The following is an 18264-nucleotide window of genomic DNA, read 5'->3' on the forward strand; positions in this document are numbered from 1 at the left end:
GCCAGTGGTTTTCTACTGTATGGATCCCAGAATGCACTGCAACCGTTGAAGGTTGACTGTCAATTTCTGACCTTACCCCTGAGCTAAATGACCCCATAATAGTATGCAGATCCTAACAACTCTTGCGACTTTAATTGCTGTTGAGAAGATAAAAACTCATGTACCGAGTCTGCTCTCACAAAGCTTACGACCAGTCTACATGTGGTTGCCATGGAAATGGCTACACTCCAAAGGTGGATCTGGAGCCTTTGTTTTCTTAAATGGCTGAGAGGAAAGACAACACGTATGTGGGTGTCGGGCAGGAGGGACGTCCCACAGGGTTATGATTTATTCAACACTCCTGACCACGGTATCTGCCTCTCTCTCCAGCAGTGTGTTCCCCTCACGGTCGCGGTCGGAAGCTTTCATTACCTCTCGCAGGCGGCTACATTAGATACATTTGTGAAAAAGCAGATGGCTGCCAGAGGCTTCCTGCTCTCGGCGTGCATCTGCCTGCAGGCTGCTCGTTTGTCTGCGCCTGTCAATAACTCTTTTGTCTCTGCCAGCGCTAAAGACAGACGTTGTTCTTCCAATCGACAGCTTTGACTTGCTTTTGTTGATATTTTCAGAACGTTATTTGAGACTTCATTGTTCCAAATGTTCTGACAAAACGCTGGCTGTTACATCTTTCTTGTAAAAGTCAGACGCAATTAACCTCTGTGTGTTTTAAGACAGTGGGAGGAAACTGGAGTGCCTGGAGTAAACCCTCACAGGAGAGCATACACATTCAGAGGGGGCTCGGATTAGATCTCATGATACACAGAGAAATTGTCACCAGTCAGGCTTCCATTCAAATGTTTCGACAGTTATTAGCGAAAATGCTCAAAAAGAAAATGGGACTTTATGCCTGTTTCCGTTGGCTAGTATTGTGCCGATGCCAAATGGAAACCAGCAACATTCCATCATGGTTTCATGGCAATTCTAAAAGGTCAAAATCGATTCTGGACACATGGATCATTCGTCGACGCTTCCTCACCGGATGATGGAACCATCATTCCAAGACAAGTTAATGCCAATGGTCATTCTGATCCAGAGATACAGAGTTAACTTGAGAAGCTCCAGTCCAACTCACTCTCACAAGGCGCTGCTGAGTCTCACAGATATCGGTCTATAATCTGCCATTAACAAGCAGGTTGTGCAGCAGATCGCTGCACCTTAGGTTCCATGAGCTGTTCGCTGACATCAACGCAGCATATGTACACACACAAAACAGAGTGATCTGATCTCTGCCTTTACTGAAAGACTATGAAGAGAGAATTACTCTGCTGGCAGACAGATCTCAGTGATGAAGAAAATGTCCAAGGATTGCACATGTATAAATACTGTATTCTGAAGTGATATTTTTCTCTGTCTGGTTGCCATAAAAACGGAATAAGTCAATCCTGCTGTTTTGTCAATCCTGTAGCGACACCCCCAAACACCACTTGTTTGTTCAGTGTCATTTTTTCGACCATGTGATGGCTGCGTCAGACTTGTGATGTGGTAGACAAATCCACCTCCTCCAAGCGTAAAAACGTTTGTGCAAATTTTCAGCCTTTTTTTTTACTGAAGCGGATTGAACTGAGAATTCTAACTTTTTTTTCCTCAGATTTATGACTTTAATCTCAGAATTCTGACTTTAAACTGAGAATTCTGACTTCTATCTCAGAATTCTGACTTTAAACTGAGAATTCTGACTTTTTCTCAGAATCCTGACTTCAAAGTGAGAATTCTGATTTTTTTCAGAGATTTCTGACTTTAAATAGCAGTCTGACGAATCCCGCTCCACAATTCATTGCTTAACGTCACAAAGTGAGAATTCTGAGATTATAATAAAAATTGTCACTTTAAAGTCAGAATTCTGAGGAAAAAACTCAATTTAGAGAAAATTATTCCTTGTAAAGGCAGACGTTGTTCATCCAGACGACAGCTTTGACTTGGTTTTGTTGATATTTTCAGAACGTTATTTGTGACTTCATTGTTCCAAATGTTCGCTAGCTGTTACATCTTCCTAAAAGTCAGACGCAATTAACACCTGTGTGTTTTTTAAGACAGTAGGAGGAAACTGGAGTGCCTGGAGTAAACCCTTACATTGCTCAACGTCACAAGGTGAGAATTCTGAGATTAAATTCAGAATTGTCACTTTAAAGTCAGAATTCTTCACTGGCCCTAATCCTCTTCCGTATTTTTTTTTTTTATTTATAGACTTCCCATGTTTATTTTCCACTTTTTATGAAAATTCCAAAAAGAATAGAAGGATGGAATCCCCATTGCTTGGACGGTGAGATGCACCTCCACAGTGTAAATGCTAATTTGCATCAGACACGGATCAATATGATCAGTTGCTGCGACCACAGATATGGATCTCAAGATAGATATCAATAGACCAAGCTTAACTGTGTTCCGCTCTCTAAACGCTGCACTTGGAGTCAAAGCCCCTCCTTACGGCGCAGAGTTAAAACAGATTAGCGCGTGTCTCCTGGGACGCTCCAGTCTCAGATTGAATTGATTCTGCATGATAATTATCCGTGTGTGTCCGCCTCATTTACACAGATGACAGCGCTGGAAATTGATGGAGTCTCTCAGGGTGGCTGCAGGTGAATATATGACGAGGAATCGTAAATAACACCCTGAAACTCCTCATGCGGCGCCAGACTTGGCGGTGAAGCCTGGCATGGAGGTGACACATGGCTCCGCGTGCCGGAGCCTCTGGATTTTTAATTAACTGGAACTGCGAGCGCGCCAGCTTCGCCGCAGCCAGAATGATGCAACATGTGCAATTTCATGATCCACTGAAGAGGTCTTCTCCACCTGTCAATGTTCAGCTGATGTATGGGAGCCCACGTCCCGTAATGCTCCCATCAGAATGTAAAATATGCTCACGCTGCTCACTCCTGTGATGGATGAACTCAGAAAGGATGTGGAGTACTTGCATGTTTTATTCAAATCTAGAGCAGCTTCCTGTTGAGTATGTTGTCTTTTATATCTCTGTCTGTGAAGCCATTCTGCGCCAGTCCTGCAAAAATTCAATAACAGGAGTCCGACAGAATAATGATGCCGCCGTTTCCATCGGTTCGACTGAGCAGAGTTTTCGTCCTTTTAGTTGGAGCCAGTTCATTGAATCTACTCTGCACAGATGCACTGAATTACAACTGAAATGTTCTTTTCAAAGGTCAATTATGAATCCCTTCCAAGGCCATTGATCAAATTTCCCAGATGAGCACGTCCATGGCCTTCCTGAGGAAGCGCTCTGCCGACGCGCCGCCACACTCGCGCTCCTCGCTCCCTCCCCTTCTCATTAAGCCCAGCTGGTGACGGATGGCTTGTTCTGAGGCCGGGAGGTTGAGAGCTCCTCTGAGACAAACCCGCTAAACTTTCTCCAGGTGTTGCTATGGAAACAGTATGATATTGTGTTAACTGCTGCCTGTCACACGCTCACAAACACACAGCAATCAATAGCATGGTTCTTGTCACAGCTCAGCACTTTACCCCTCCATGTCCCAGGAGTGTGTTCGCTGGAGTCTGGTGCAGCTACAGTTGTGGTCCTTTGTGGAGGTGTGTGTACTTGACTTTGTAAAGGTTACCATAAATAACTAAAGAAGGGCTGGGCAAACTTGATCAAAGCGCTATGATGGTACTAACAGTTGACAAGCGACAGATCGATAGAAAGTTATGTGAACTTGGGTGAATAGCCAGTAAAGCAAGCCTTGGCCCTCAAAGGAGTGTTAGGCTAGAATGGGAAAAATGGGAAAGAATGGAAAAACTCATAGGCATTAATGGTCTTGAGATCTTCAACGTCCCATGGTAAAACTGTTCAAACGCAGCGTCACATTTAGCTGTTATAGCAACTGTAAAAACGTTCTTCCCTTTTCAAACAAATCTCAAAAACAAATAGTGTAGCATAAAAACATTTAAAATATTTGGATTTGTCAAATAACTTAAAGTTGACTCATACAGTATGTCCTTGTAGAGAAGATAAAACAAGGGTGATGCCACGTATTCCACAATCCTTTGCAAATTTGCAGTAGCTTCCAGTTTCAAGTGATCAAAACTATCAATTGCAGAGGTGTTTGGAGCAACAACAAAAACAAAATTGATGCCAATGCACGCCGATTTGGTAAAATGTTTTTGTTCGCATTATTTCAATACTAAAACTGTTTGACAACCTCCTGACTCAGTAAATATATTTTTTTAGTTTAGTCACATGCTAAAGACAGTTACTAACTGGCAAATGTGATCGAATGCGTGTCACAGAATGTGACTGAGAATAGTGTGAGATTTTCATCAGCTAAAGAACATGCACATGCAATGACGTTTTTAGGGTTCAGCCAGAGAGTGTCAGCACATGTTGCTTCCCAAGAGCTCCTGCTAGCTAAAGGCATGCTGGTAGATGATGTTTACACATGGTTACTATGAGTGATATACTAAACTGGGAAAATATATTTTTCTTTATGAAGTATTCAACACAATCAGAGTTGAAAACTGACACATCGGTGGCGTTAACAGTGGTTTTAATGCGCACAATGAGACTCACACTTCAAATGCTATAACAGATGTGTTCAGAATGGCATGAAAATGTAAACAGTCTGCATACTTTATCAAAAATGAAACATGAAAAATCCTTATAAAATCCTTGTAAATCTCAGCAACTGCCTACAACTAAGGATGAAGAGAATGAGTCCAGCTGTGCTAGTAGATTCCCAGCTTGTCCCAGAAGTCACACATGTGATTCCGAGTCCACTCCTGAGCGTGAGAACGCAGCGTTAGGTTCATCACCAGCCAGCCCGTGGTGTCAGAATAAGAGGGCCACAGCGGGAGACGCTGCTGTCTGCAGAAGGTCGTCTGGTGGACGCGGGACGACGGGTCCCCCGTGTGAGAGAAGGCTCCCCAGTAACACAGCATCCGATTGGACAGAAGTTTTTCGGCCTGGGTCATGGAGAAGTTAGCCACTGATGCTGAGTGGAAGAGAAAGGGCAGCTCTGCGCCATGGCACACATGCTGGTCGCAGAAGGACAAACCGGACCAGATGCGATGGTCTGAGGGCACGTGGTCGAATATGTAGGTCCACATCTTGCTTCCCGTGGCTCTGCCGGCACGAGCTGACCTCCTGGTGGGACACTGGAAGACGAAATCTGTGACAATCTGAGGAGAGAAAGAAGGGGGGAGATGTCAACTACAGGAGTATCTTCAGTCATATTCAAAGAAGTTTCCATTCAGTACTTACAGAATATACATACAGAAACTCTAGTGAGTGGCCTGTCTTCAGTGGGATTTCATGGTTAAGTGGCTTCAACTAACCTGAGATAATGCTAATTTAAGAGGTCATATGTTAGCTGAAGCCCTAAAGCGCTGCAGGTATTATATTTTACTCTAATATTTTAGTCTCATTCTGGCCCTGCTGCCTCAGTATCACTCCTTCTCCTCTGTAACCTCTGAAAGTGACTGGACGTATTTCCTGTTATATTTTACTCTAATATTTTAGTTTCATTCTGTGAGTCCTGCCTCAGTATCGCTCCTTCTCCTCTGTAACCTCTGAAAGTGACTGGGCTATTTCCTTCTCCAGCTTCTCAGCGGCTCACCTGCGCCAGCATGTCCCGGCGGTCAGCGGCCCTGTACAGGGGCATGTACTTGTGGAGCACGCTCAGCGCGTGTTGCTTGAAGATGGCCGCTATGTAGACAGTGGCCTCCACCGCTGAGACGGGCTTGTTGAAGACCCCGTAGGCAAAGATCACTCCCTCCTCTGAAGTCGTACCTGCAAGACAATGCAACCCATGAAGCTTCACATTCAATAGAAGAGAGCTGATGAAGAATGGAGGCCAAAACAATCGTTGAAGCAGATACTGAGGTGGGGTGAGAGTGGAATTCACACTGCGCGTCGACACCACCGAGCGAACACTTCCGTCTGGGCTTTTAATGGCTGCTTAATTAGACAGAATCATTAACGGCTCCTTTGCAGGAAGAGATTCATTAACCAGGATTGTTTTCTTTGCAGAAATCAATTCAGATGTGGCCTTGAGGGAATTGATAATGGCACCAAAGTATCTGTTTCTAAAGTGAATCTGAAGTTATTAAAAGATTCAGCAGGAAAACCGCACATGTCATATTACCATGACAGTCACGTACAGTTCAAGTTACACAAGTTACAAGTTAGAACACCAGTTACCGCCCTTCTTGTGGGGACATTTTGGTCTGTCCACACAAGGTTTAGAGGGTTCAGCCCTCAGGAAAAGCAGTTTATTATAATTGGATGCAAGTTTGGTGTCTCGACTCCCCACCACCTGGTCATAATGTTTTCTGCTCCCGCCTTTCCCTCCTCCCCTCTTCCAAGATTGGGGGTCTTCTTCCCGCCATACAGGTGTCACAGACACACCTGAGCTTGATCATGCGATCATCCTCCGCGCTACTTGAACGCCGGCCAGAAGACAACCGGCCTCAGTTCGTTGCTGGTGCTCACCCTGTGTGTTGGTGACATTCTCTGTTGTTCATCTCCCCCCAATCCTTTGAACTTATTCCGTGCTTTGGACTCTGGTTGTCTTCCGTTTGTTTGCACTCATGGACGCTCGGTTTGGTTACTGAACTGTTTTTTATTTTTTCGGACTGTTGAGATGTTTATTTTGTCTTGTTTTTCCTGCCTCCTAACGTAGAAGTAGAGTGTAATTCAGTTCGTGTATTGTATTTTAGTTTGCCTCCTTCTAGCATAGGAGTAGAGTGTAATTCAGTTCGTGTATAGTACTTTTGTGCCATGTTTACCAGCCTCCTTCTAGTTCAGAAGTTGAGTGTATTCAGTTAGTTTTCTTATTAAATTTGTCGGACTTGAGTCTCAGTCTCCTCCCTGCTGCACTTGGGTCTCCTGTCTGAAATTGTTACATTTGGTTCAGAGTCCTGGTTAAGGTTAGCCATGTGTTTCGGATGCTTAGGTTCAGGGGGGAGAGGCTGGGGAAAGCTTTATGAGCGGTCCCCACAAGGATGGTGCGATAAACCTTTGAGTGTGTGTGTGCCCTACCCAGCATCACTGGTTTCTCTCTCTGCCAGTCTCCCTTCTCAAAAGCAGTTACGACGGCTTCTTTGATCAGTTCCCCGTCGATGAACGGACCCCACGTCTCAAACACTTCCAAGAACCGAAACGGGTTTATGATCTTGGAGCCTGCAAGCAAAGAATCATGATTAATACACCTTTATCTGGAAAAACGGGGAGAATTACTTTAACATTACATAGACATTTCAGATTTATTGCTTATTTATGTATTTTATTTAGAAGGAAAGCAGACTTGAAACACAATGACACAGCAAGCAGTGGCACGGACAAGATATATACCGTACTGACTAAATAACTCCTGACAAAAATCTGAAAGTTTTGTATTGTTTTTCTGTCTTCCTGTTTAATACACCTCTCATACAAGGCCCTGGTGTTCACTTCTCATTTGCTCCATTAGCTGCCTTGTTATTTAAATTGCTGCTAACCAGGTCCCAAACCCGTTAACCAAAGCAATAAGATGAGTCTCCACGTAACTGCCCACTTGTGGAGCATTGTAACACCACCTCTGAGCATGCTCAAAAAAAAAAAACAACTAACAATGGTGAGGTCCAGCTCATGCTCAAGTTGTGTCTGAGCAGTGAATTCCAGTACATCCGTACACTAGTCCAGTTTGTTGTTCTGACTGAAGCCTTGTCCGCAGTCCTCCCTGCCTCGGCATGAAAGTGCGTGGGCAGCAGTAAACACAGCTCTAAAATTGGAGAGCGTGTTTCTTACTTGTTTTCATCTGAGCGGAGAGGACGGCCTGCGGAGTCAGAGACAGCAGACACACAAAGTCCCGGATGGTGCAGTTGGTCTGTTTCGCGAAGTCCTTCCCCAGTTTCACAGCGTCGTGTCTGGCACAAGCACCACGGAGGGAAAGCAGATCAGCATTTCCACAGGACTGAATACCAAAGGATGGGCTTTCTAAAGTGGATCCCACCTTGTGGAGGTGGTTACCTGCTCTTGAGGGGGATGGAGAAAGGCAGGCTCTGTAGGACGGCCTGTTTGAACAGAGGTTTACTGCTCTGGATCATCAGGTGGAGGCTCACTGACTGAGCTCCGGCACTTTCCCCAAACACTGTCACCTGACAGGGAGAAAATAAATAAACAGCTATTTAGTTTGCATATTGTTGTGTGTCCTGGACTTATAAAAAGTACCTTTTGTGAGCAAGTACACGTTGCTTTTAATTACCTTGCTGGAATCACCTCCAAACACAGCAATGTTGCGTTGAACCCAAAGCAGAGCGGCCTGTTGGTCCAGAATCCCGTAGTTTCCTGTCGCTGAGGTGGCTGCGTCTTTTCCCGACACAAGGAACCCAAAAGCACCTAAAACCAGTTCACATGATCATAATTGACCACAGGAGACTTTCATTTCCTGACTGTCACGCGTCCTCCAGACACACACACTCGGGTTTCGCTAATTTTGTGAGGACCTCTCATTGCCATAATGCTTTCCCCAGCCTCTCATACTAAACATAACCATGCAAAACAAATGGCTAACCTTAACCAGGACTCTGCACCAAACTTAAACCTAACTATAATAAACTACTTTTACTGATGTTTTTACCCTCTAAACCTTGTGAGGACAAATGCCCTCACAAGACGGAGGCTTGTCAAGACTTTACCCAGCCTCTCACCCTTCACTTAACCATCCAAAACAAACCAAACTAAACTTAACCCGGACCTAAACCAAACTTGAATTCAACGTTGATGGCCCAGTTATTCTGATGTTTTAACCTTCAAATTGAAACTTGAACCTCATGAGGACCTGCGAAAGGTCCCCTCAAATAGCAAAAGGTTTCCACAAGGAGGTGTATTGCCAAGAATTGGTCCCCACAGGTGTAACTAGTTTGAATGCACACATACACACATATCCATGTACTTTGTGAGGGCACTCTTCGACATAATGTTTTCCTTTGCATCCCACCCTACGCCAACCAAAACTTAATCATTACTCCTAACCAAAATGTCCTCACCTGCCAAAAATGCCCTCTCTCTGTCGGTTAAAATACTAACAAAGACAGTAGTGCAAGAACAGACACGCGCACATGTCACACACATTGTATTTTTGGGGTCCGCTAAAAATGCTTCCCCCAGCCTCTATTATAATGACCGAGTTATTTTGAAGTCTTTATTATCAAATTGAGGCTGGGATTCCAGAGGTGGAACCCACATAAACACACTTGCACACCCACACACACATAGTAGTTAATAGTTTCAGTGACAGCAGTACGATCAGGACAGGACAGCAGCCCTCACCCAGCCGGTACTCCATGCTGACAACAATGGTGTTGGTGAAGTTACTGATGAAGCGACCATCGTACAGCGGCTTGGATGCAGTGCCAGCGATGAAGTCCCCACCGTGGATCCACACCATGACCGGCAAGGGCTTTTGCAGTGGAGCGCTGAAGTCCACGTCCAGTGGGACGAAGATGTTCAGATAGAGACAATCTTCACTCACCTGGAACAACAAATTTCTGTGTTTTCAGAACGATCACGCTGTCATAAATCAGTCAATCTGATTTATTGTGCCAAGTGTTTTTACTGTAAAATGTCTTGAGGAAAGATCGCCTTCGCTCATTTGAATCCTGACCGCATGACCTAATGCTGAATGAGGAGTGAAAAAGGTTTTGCTCTGTTCTGTTTTAAGTTTTAAGTTATTTATTTTTACTGATATGAAGTAACTAACATAATGATATTAACTCATGGAGTTGTTTAAAATTGTTGTAATCCTTAAATACGATCAGGAGTACAGTAAATAGTAGTTTTAGTATTATATTTAGTATATATTTATTTATTTTAAAAGGAATAATTTTGTGGTTAATCTATATTCCCATCCAACTCAGATATGGTATTTATTATTATTATTATTATTATTATTATTATTATGTCTCTATTCATGTGACCCTCATGATGTCAGAGAACAATTATAATTTGGAAATAAAAAAAATATATTTTTAGACATTTATTTTCTTTTTTCCTCTCTGAATTACATTGTTTCAATACTCTCATTTTAATGCTTTTTTTTGTCCCTCAAAATAAATACATGATGATAAATTAATAGATGAAGAATAAAATACTGTCTAATGAAATGGCTATTTAAAATTATATTTACACATTTCGCCCAAAGTTCTGTTGCCAAGGAATTCACCCTTTAAAAATATCGTCCATAATGATTTATGATGCATATTGAGAATCTTTAAATGAAATGAAATTTTATATATATATATATATATATATATATATATATATATATATATATATATATATAAAATTTCATTTATCTCAAGGGAAATTGAGATAAATATATATATATATATATATATATATATATATATATATAAAATTTCATTTCATTTAAAGATTCTCAATATGCATCATAAATCATTATGGACGATAAAATCACATCATATATTTTGAGCATTTAATGTCACACTGTATTCACACTTTCCCCTATTTTACAATATTTAAATACAAGTTTCATTGATAGGACAGAATGAGGCCCCTTAGTAAATGTAACTATGCAGCTCAGGTCAAAACCCACCAGTACTTTATTTATTTATTTTTTATTTAAGTTGATAAAGTTGTCTTACGCTTTGTGGACAGTCTGCAGCGATTGGTCCACTGCAGGCCTGCATACACGCTGGCTTGGGGTATGTGGCATCACGAAGACCAGACCATGGAGTCACAGGCCTGGGGGGCTTCCAGCGGTACGCCCCAACAGGAGGGTCTGCGTATGGGATCCCGTAAAACACATGGGCCTTGTCCAGCGTGGCCCCCTGTAACTTCCCATCTTTGGTCAACACCACAGGTCCTCCAGTCGCACGCTGGCCCTCCGGGTTGGCTTTTGCAAGACGCTGCGAGGGGTCCAGCGCCTTCTCTTGACCAGTCTCCAGTTCGCTGAGGATTCCTCGCAGAAAACTGACCAGTTCAAGGTCACCAGGGTTCTCCGGCCATGATGCAGTGGTCAGAATTGATCCCAATGAACACAGAAGTATGAAAAAGTAGCAGGTCCCCATAGTGAGAGAGACTGGCGCGCTGAGCTCCAGTGCTGCCGTCTGCAGGTCTGCAGCACCATGTGATTCTTCTTTAGCTATTAACGTGTTGTCAGACAAGAGCTGGTCTGTTTCAGTAATGAAGAACAAACTGTCTCTACTTGACATTTCTTCATGACGGTTTTCCTCACTGTTCCACTTCCTCAATACTGAGTGATGACTCACCGAGTTTCTGAACTGAACTGAGAGCCAAGGTATGCAGCAATACATCCCAGGTCAAAGTAGTCAACACAAGCGCTTCTGCCGCCTTCCTCAGCTGAGATTTGTGGGATTTAGCTATAAAAAGTAAAGTAATGTGTACTGTAAATGACCAAATGACCAGGTTTCAGAAACAATAACTACCAGTGCTAATATGTATCGTCTTAGTGTTTTGACTGCCTGAACCAAAATGCAAAAACTTGAAACTTGCAATTGACCTGAGTGTAAATTCTTTACACCGCCTCCAAAATATAAGCTAAAAAATAAATAAAAAAATAAAAAGACCGTATACAGTGTAGCAGTGGGAACTTTGCACTGATGGTAGGAATACATTCAAATAACATTAAAATTTCTCTGAATCAGCTTGAATGCATGATCAGTTTCTGTTCAGTACTTTCTGTTCAGACTATTTTATGGAATGCCAGTTCTACACAATAAGAATACAAATGATGTCTTTCAAATCTTAGTGAGACTGAGTTTGACACCTCTGAGCTCCATGATGTGTAAGAGCCACGTTATGTGGTTGGTTTTGATTGTCATGACCCTCTGAAATCTTACTAAAGTTTACTCTTTGTCTTCTGGTGCAGGGTCTCTGACAGAAAGATTTTGAAAATCCATATGTCTGTGCGCACATTTAGGACAGCCAGCTCAGTGAGGTCTGAGACTCATATCCATGTATGAAAAAGATGTTCATGTTATTGCTGGTGCTTGTGTTATGACTATTATTTTTTAATATGAATGATCTCATATTCAGTCTCATTTTTGATAACATTTAATTCTAAGTTTTACATACTTGCATACCTTTATTATATGATACTTCTCTCTCCTCTCTCTTTTGTGCAGTAATTTTATCATTGCACCTCTTTTAAAAATTAATCCTCAAGTATCTTCCCCTTAATATTGTTTCATTTCCTCTGATAATATCGCTTATTTTTGAATCTCTATCGTTTCAAGTGAGTTCATTGTGCCTCTAATGTGATCTGGTATTTGGCTCTTGGAGAAAATGTGTTGGCTCTCCTCATGGTGTGGATGAATCTTGTTCCTGGATTGTGTAGGTTGAATTGTCATGGGATTATCTGTGAATAGTGTTGTCCCCCAACCCACACATGGATCATCTGGTGAAGATATAATGAGATTAAGACCTATAGAACCGTCCACACACGTGAGGAAGAGTCTTAGTTGTACTACACATATATAGCTGTGTGTAAGGCCTTTGACTTGTCCAATCTGTTGATATATTAAACCCAGTTCTCCCTCTGTTAAGAGCATCATAATATGTCATTTCTGCTGCTGTAATGTGTCAGCCGTTGTCTGTTATAATCTATTTTCGCTCTCTGTGACCCTGACTCGACCTGTTGTTTTGGCTGTGCCGTCTCCTGGCTGAGGCCATGTTGGAAGAGTGGCAAAAGAGTTCACCAAACACACCAAATTAGAATCTGCAGTGGCTCTCGACTGTGGCTCTGAGCTGTGGCTCTCGACTGTGGCTCTGAGCTGTGGCTCTGAGCTGTGGCTCTGAACTGTGGCTCTGAGCTGTGGCTCTCGACTGTGGCTCTGAGCTGTGGCTCTGAGCTGTGGCTCTGAACTGTGGCTCTCGACTGTGGCTCTGAACTGTGGCTCTGAGCTGTGGCTCTGAACTGTGGCTCTGAACTGTGGCTGCCGACTGTGGCTCTGAGCTGTGGCTCTGAGCTGTGGCTCTCGACTGTGGCTCTGAGCTGTGGCTCTGAGCTGTGGCAGGGATTCCTGGTGCTCGGACTTGCCGTTTCAAAGTGAATTGATTGAGTTGGTCAGGATCCTTATGACGACGTGAAGCTAATCTATGTCCATACTGCACTCGTGCAGGTTATAAGTAGGACATTAGCATCATCTTTAATTCCACGCTGCACACTGCTCTACTTATCCCGGTCAGCGGTGCTGAGTCAGGCCTTTGTTAATTCGGCCGCGCACACACACACATACAGCAAAGCGCCAGGCTGCTCGGACTGAAGGGAAGGCTCAGTCTGGAGTCGTGAAAATGTGAAAACTGAGAGTGTTGGAAGGGAGCCAGAGGAGCATCAGGAGAGCGGTGAGTGAATCCTTTCTCTTCATATTGGACCTCATTTCGGGTTTCATGAGTTGATACGTATATTGATATTATATTTGAAAACTAGCTCAGCCACTGCTCTTCGCGCGGGCTAATGGTTGAAGATAATGGGTATGCCGAGTTCGAATCCACTTGAGATGAAATGCTCATGATATTCTACTGCAGATCATCATGTTTACACATCAAAATGAATCAACTTGACTCTGGTCGTTTTGCAACAAACTCATAACAAGTGTAATTAAGCGGGTGATCACCACATTCCAGCATCACGACTCATTAGCTGTTGCCATGACTTCGATCACACACATCAATGTAGCAGTGCTTTGACTTGGGTTTGAACAGATGAAGGTAGAAATGAGGGTAGCACAGCACATGGCGCATCAGTAGTCTGGTCCATAGCATAGCTCTTATCTTGCGTTTAATAAGATCAAAGGCCTTTTATCTCAGTCTTAGCAGGGCTCTGAACAAGCTGGGGTTGCAACAGTGTGTTGTATGAACAACCTCTTAATGTCTTTGGTCTAGATCACACGTGGACAAAGAGCGGCCCAGGGGCCACGTCTGACCCTGGACCTGCATTTATGTGGCTCTCATATGATCACAGTTTAAAATTACAAACATTTTTTTAAGTTATTTTTTTGTTAGCACTGGCTGATAATATAGTCTAATATAATATAATATAATATCTATGTTTAATTTATTTAATCTATGTTTTATTTGATTTTCATTTTGTCAGATGACCATGAGACTGTGCAGGTTCCTTCTCCTGCAGGTGGCGCTCAAGTGGTCCTATAATGCTGTCAAAGGTAATTGAAATGATCGGATGAAGTCGAGCAAACTGCCTGAAAGAACCGCGTCTTGTCCTCAGCAAGTCTCTGTCTCGGCGGCTCGGACATCTTTGCGTCTGTGGCCGAGAACAGTCCGATGGGTCACGTCGTTGCCAACATCAGCATCAATGGATATCCTGCTGCTGCCGCTGTCCGCCTGTGTCTGAACGGTAAAGACGCCGACTGGTTCTTCCTAGAGGATCGGACAGTCCGTCTGAACTCTTCTGACGTTCGAGTTCTGGACAGAGAGGTGAGATGAGTCGCCCCATCTGGGACTGAGATGGTCTTTCTCCAGACTAAACATGTGATTGAATGCCAGGTTCTGGGAACTATACTGATAGCAGAGCTCACCTGTTACGAGAATAACATCAGACAGGTAAGTGCCATTTGTGGAGGCAGGAAGTCCAGAAAGCGATGAAGTCAATGTTCTGCCGTGGGTTTAGTGTCAGTACCGGATCCTGGTGGAGATTCTGAACGAAAATGACAACAAACCTTCATTTCTGAATGAGACCATTCAGCCAGTCACCATCAGTGAGGTGCGTCTCAGACTCGCTTCTTCGCTGAAATGCAAGGCTTCCACCACATTGATTCCTTATTCTGCTACAGCTGACAGCAGTAGACTCTGTAGTCATCAACGTGAAGGCCCAGGACGAGGATGGAGACGCCATCTCCTACATCATCGATCAATCTTCGGTCAGATGTAGGACAAGACATATCAAGTCCAGAAGAGCTTCAGTGTTGAGTGTGCTGATACCACATTGTTGTCCACAGCCGGACGCTTCCTTCTTCAGGATCGACCTGCCAAACAGCGGGAATGTGCTTCTGAACAAACCTCTGGACTATGAGACCAAAGCTACACTCAGGCTGAACATCTGGGCCATGGTGGGTGGTTCTCGCCAATGACTTCTTCTGCTCACCGAACCTTCCATCACTACACAGCAAGCCAGAACGTCATTTCACTGTCCAACTGCTTTGTCTGGTCACGCAGGAAGCAAACTCTGTGGAGAAGTACAACATAACAGCGGCGCTAACGGTGAACATTGCGGACGGTGACGATCAGTACCCTCGATTCCTGCCCTGCACACCCCTCGCTCCAGGCGTTCCCGCCTGTGCAAGCCCCACCTACTCTGCCAACATCACCGAGACACAAGAGGTGGAACACAGGCAACAGGAAATAATAAAAATCGATCGTATCTTTAAGACATGTTTCATACTTAGGGTACCGTTCTGGAATTCTCTCCGGGTCCAGTCAGAGCTGAGGATGGAGACAGAGGCCTGAACACTGCTGTGGTCTACACCATCTTATCAGGTCATTGAAAAACAAAAATCTAATAACCCGCCATGCCAGCTCTTCACATGTAACAAGTGCAAACATCTGTGGTGAGCAGGTGATGACCAGGGCAGATTCGCCATCGATAATCAGACCGGCGACATCAGGTTGACCCGAGCAGTCGGTGACAAGGGACAGTCCGCGAACTTCCAGCTGACTGTCATGGTACCATTATTTACATCTCCAGCTCTTCTTCTGACCCTTCACCTGACCTCTCCCAAATCGCAGGCGTCTCAGCTGGACGACTGGCTGAAATACAGCGTGGCCTCTGTGTTAGTCCGAGTTCTCCGCAACAACAAGTTCCCACCTGTGTTCAGAGCAACGACTTACAAAGGTTTCGTGGTCCAGAGCTCCAGCTCGGCAGCCATCGTGTCCAGCTACGGAAACCGGGTTCTTGTGCTCCACGCATATGACCAGGACTTTTCTGATGTGAGGATGAACCTCTGGGTCTGTGTGCAAGACCTGTCATGAGTGATCGTCCATGTCCTGCCACAGGGTGTCAATCCCAACATTCGCTACTCCATTCGTCCGCCGGCCATTGATAGACTGTTCCACATCACACAAAGTGGGGTTCTGATTGCCCGGGCTGACCAGCTACAAGCCTCGAGCAGGAGCGTCCTTCAGGTGTGGAACCAGATAAGAGCCACTGTTCTGTCTCTCTCATGTCCAGAGAAAATACTAAGAAAATACTAATGATTACTGGCCACATTGTTATTCTTATTGAAGAGGTTTGATAGCATCAGTAGTGGACTATGATCTGAAAGCCTCTTGAATGCATTGATATTTTCACTAGACAAAGGGAGAGTACTACATCATCTGTGTATTGAAAGGCAGACCTTGGTTGGCTATTTAAAAACATGAATTGACCGTTCCATTCGGCACAACAATCATGTTAGGAAATATAATGGGTGGCTGAATAAGCAAACTGACAGAGACTGGTTAGCGTAACGCAGTTTGCCTTGGAAAATTCAAAGCGTTTGAGTTTAGGAGGAGGATGGTCTGTTGAAATTGCATTTCTCATGTTCGTTTTGTAAACAGGACGAGAGGAATGAGGGCTGTATTGAATGACCTGGAATAACAGAGGATCAACCGACTGCTAGTGCTCACCGTGTGGTTTTGTTTGCTGTGACTTTGGGCAGTTTTTGTTTCTTTAATTCTGAACATTCTTGCCTCAGCAACAGGAAGTAGCTAACACAGCAGTTAGCTGAGTAAATGACAGCCATCTTACTGTTAAACATCTTGCCGTTCAATGTTTTATTAAATCCCTAGTCCCCAAACTGATGAACAAAACGCATCTTTTTGAGGCCAAGATTGGCTTTTTGCCAATAGGTGAATGGAGGACCATTGTGGAAGCGTCTGCAATCATCATTTGCTAAATGGTGAACTTAACTGCATCATAAATCTGCAGGTCATTGCCAGAGATGAAGAATCCGGAGAAGAAGTTTCCGCATCAGTGGACGTCGAAGTCCTTCAGCAAGGACAAGCAGGTGATGACTCTCACTCATCTTCAGTGAGAAACCCAGGCTGTCCTCACAGAGAGGGGGAGGCACGTGAGGCTGGAGGGATCATCACTGTGTTAAAACCATTTTCACATGGAAGGACGAGTGTAGCTACATTATTTACTTCTGTGGGTCCTTTTACGAAGAAGCATATTTACTAACAAAAAACGTCTTAATAAATCAAGTAGTTCTTGTGTTGCGTACAAGTCAAATAGTTCAGAAAATCCTTACAGTTCATTTTGTAGTGGGCTGTCATTTTAGTAAAAAATGTTGCTGCTATTTTGGGAAGTACTCTGGAAGGCATTTGTTATCTGCAGTCCCCGGTGGTACGTTCATGATGGATTCGTTTTTCATGGACGTCGACATCAAACTGGTCGGATTCATCGCTATCGTGGTCCTGTTGTTGTTTCTCTGCGCTCTTCTGTTCCTGTTTCTACGAACTGCTGGGAAACAACCGCAGCCAGATGTTGCTGAAGCAGAGAGTCCAGGAAAACGGCGCGAGGTACGACAGTGACGACAGTGAGTCGCACGGGAATCTTTACGCTCATCCACTTGTCATGCGCAGGTCACTTCAGGTCAGACGGCCTTCAAGAGATCATCCTTCGGTGACATGTCAACACACGAGTACGAGTCCTCGGCCAGTTTTCACGGCCGTCATGGGATCTACACTAGGAGACAGTCGTACCTTCCTCCTCCCTCGACATCATCCACGTTCGTCATCATGGACCGTGAGGATAACTGCGACTCTCCCAGCGGTCCTTTCCCTGTTCTGGAAGATTTCCAGGCTGAAAAAGATGAGCTGGAAGCCGACGAGGGAAACCACGGGGGCGCTGGTTTAACCGACTTGGGACATTCAAAACCAGAGGAGAACAATTGAAACGGTTGCCAGAGAAAAGGGAAGAGATGTGTGATGACATCGTCTGAAGAGAGTTGACACATCTTAGATGTCCAAATAACTGAAGAGTCTGTTGTTGCTTTGTGACGTTTTGCTGCAAATGTTACCATCGCACTTTCAAATAAAAAAAACAGATGTGGACCAGCAGACAGTGTTTTTGCAAACAAATGGTATTTACCCACCAGACAGCACAAGCACAAGCAGGTTCTGTGACTGTAGTCGCCTTGTCTCGGGAAAGCGAACCACTTCGATCCATTCAGCTCATACTCAGGTTCATGGCGTCCCCAGACTTCATGAAGGTTCCAGGCTGCCTTTAGTGTCTCGGGGAACAGACTTCCTGCACTGCTGTG

At 44.1% G+C, this 18264-nt stretch overlaps 2 protein-coding genes across 3 annotated transcripts; one reads left to right on the plus strand and one right to left on the minus strand.

The window, feature by feature from the left end:
- Nucleotides 1-4541: 4541 nt before the first annotated feature.
- Nucleotides 4542-11149, minus strand: LOC128758230 (cAMP-regulated D2 protein). Its single transcript, XM_053864165.1, has 8 exons — nucleotides 10627-11149; nucleotides 9293-9494; nucleotides 8226-8359; nucleotides 7991-8118; nucleotides 7769-7887; nucleotides 7022-7162; nucleotides 5598-5770; nucleotides 4542-5160 (listed from the first exon to the last, which is right to left on the minus strand). Exons 1-8 carry the CDS (start codon nucleotides 11050-11052, stop codon nucleotides 4708-4710), a joined length of 1776 nt encoding a protein of 591 aa, XP_053720140.1. The 5' UTR covers nucleotides 11053-11149; the 3' UTR covers nucleotides 4542-4707.
- A 2055-nt stretch (nucleotides 11150-13204) lies between these two features.
- On the plus strand, nucleotides 13205-18049 carry cdhr5-rs (cadherin-related family member 5, related sequence). 2 transcript variants are annotated; one of them, XM_053864164.1, is made up of 15 exons: nucleotides 13205-13348; nucleotides 14100-14169; nucleotides 14232-14440; nucleotides 14510-14566; nucleotides 14634-14726; nucleotides 14797-14883; nucleotides 14962-15072; nucleotides 15179-15343; nucleotides 15409-15499; nucleotides 15579-15685; nucleotides 15749-15949; nucleotides 16016-16144; nucleotides 16929-17007; nucleotides 17337-17521; nucleotides 17585-18049. In XM_053864164.1, exons 2-15 carry the CDS (start codon nucleotides 14100-14102, stop codon nucleotides 17894-17896), a joined length of 1896 nt encoding a protein of 631 aa, XP_053720139.1. In that variant the 5' UTR covers nucleotides 13205-13348; the 3' UTR covers nucleotides 17897-18049. The 2 variants fall into 2 exon arrangements, with proteins under 2 accessions (XP_053720139.1, XP_053720138.1); XM_053864163.1 differs by having other exon boundaries at nucleotides 15579-15949.
- Nucleotides 18050-18264: the final 215 nt, after the last annotated feature.

The sequence above is a fragment of the Synchiropus splendidus genome, chromosome 4, assembly GCF_027744825.2.
Source record: "Synchiropus splendidus isolate RoL2022-P1 chromosome 4, RoL_Sspl_1.0, whole genome shotgun sequence".
Taxonomy (NCBI): domain Eukaryota; kingdom Metazoa; phylum Chordata; class Actinopteri; order Syngnathiformes; family Callionymidae; genus Synchiropus; species Synchiropus splendidus.

Bases quoted from the DNA above. Each gene is read 5' to 3' on its own strand.
- LOC128758230 (XM_053864165.1), bottom strand. From the start codon at position 11,052: ATGGGGACCTGCTACTTTTTCATACTTCTGTGTTCATTGGGATCAATT. The intron at 9,495-10,626 runs GTAAGACAACTT...TTGTTGTTCCAG, and splicing joins CTGCAGACTGTCCACAAAGC to GTGAGTGAAGATTGTCTCTA. The intron at 7,163-7,768 runs GTAAGAAACACG...CTTTGCTTGCAG, and splicing joins CTCCGCTCAGATGAAAACAA to GCTCCAAGATCATAAACCCG.
- cdhr5-rs (XM_053864163.1), top strand. From the start codon at position 14,100: ATGACCATGAGACTGTGCAGGTTCCTTCTCCTGCAGGTGGCGCTCAAG. The intron at 15,073-15,178 runs GTGGGTGGTTCT...CTGGTCACGCAG, and splicing joins GGCTGAACATCTGGGCCATG to GAAGCAAACTCTGTGGAGAA. The intron at 16,145-16,928 runs GTGTGGAACCAG...ATAAATCTGCAG, and splicing joins CGAGCAGGAGCGTCCTTCAG to GTCATTGCCAGAGATGAAGA.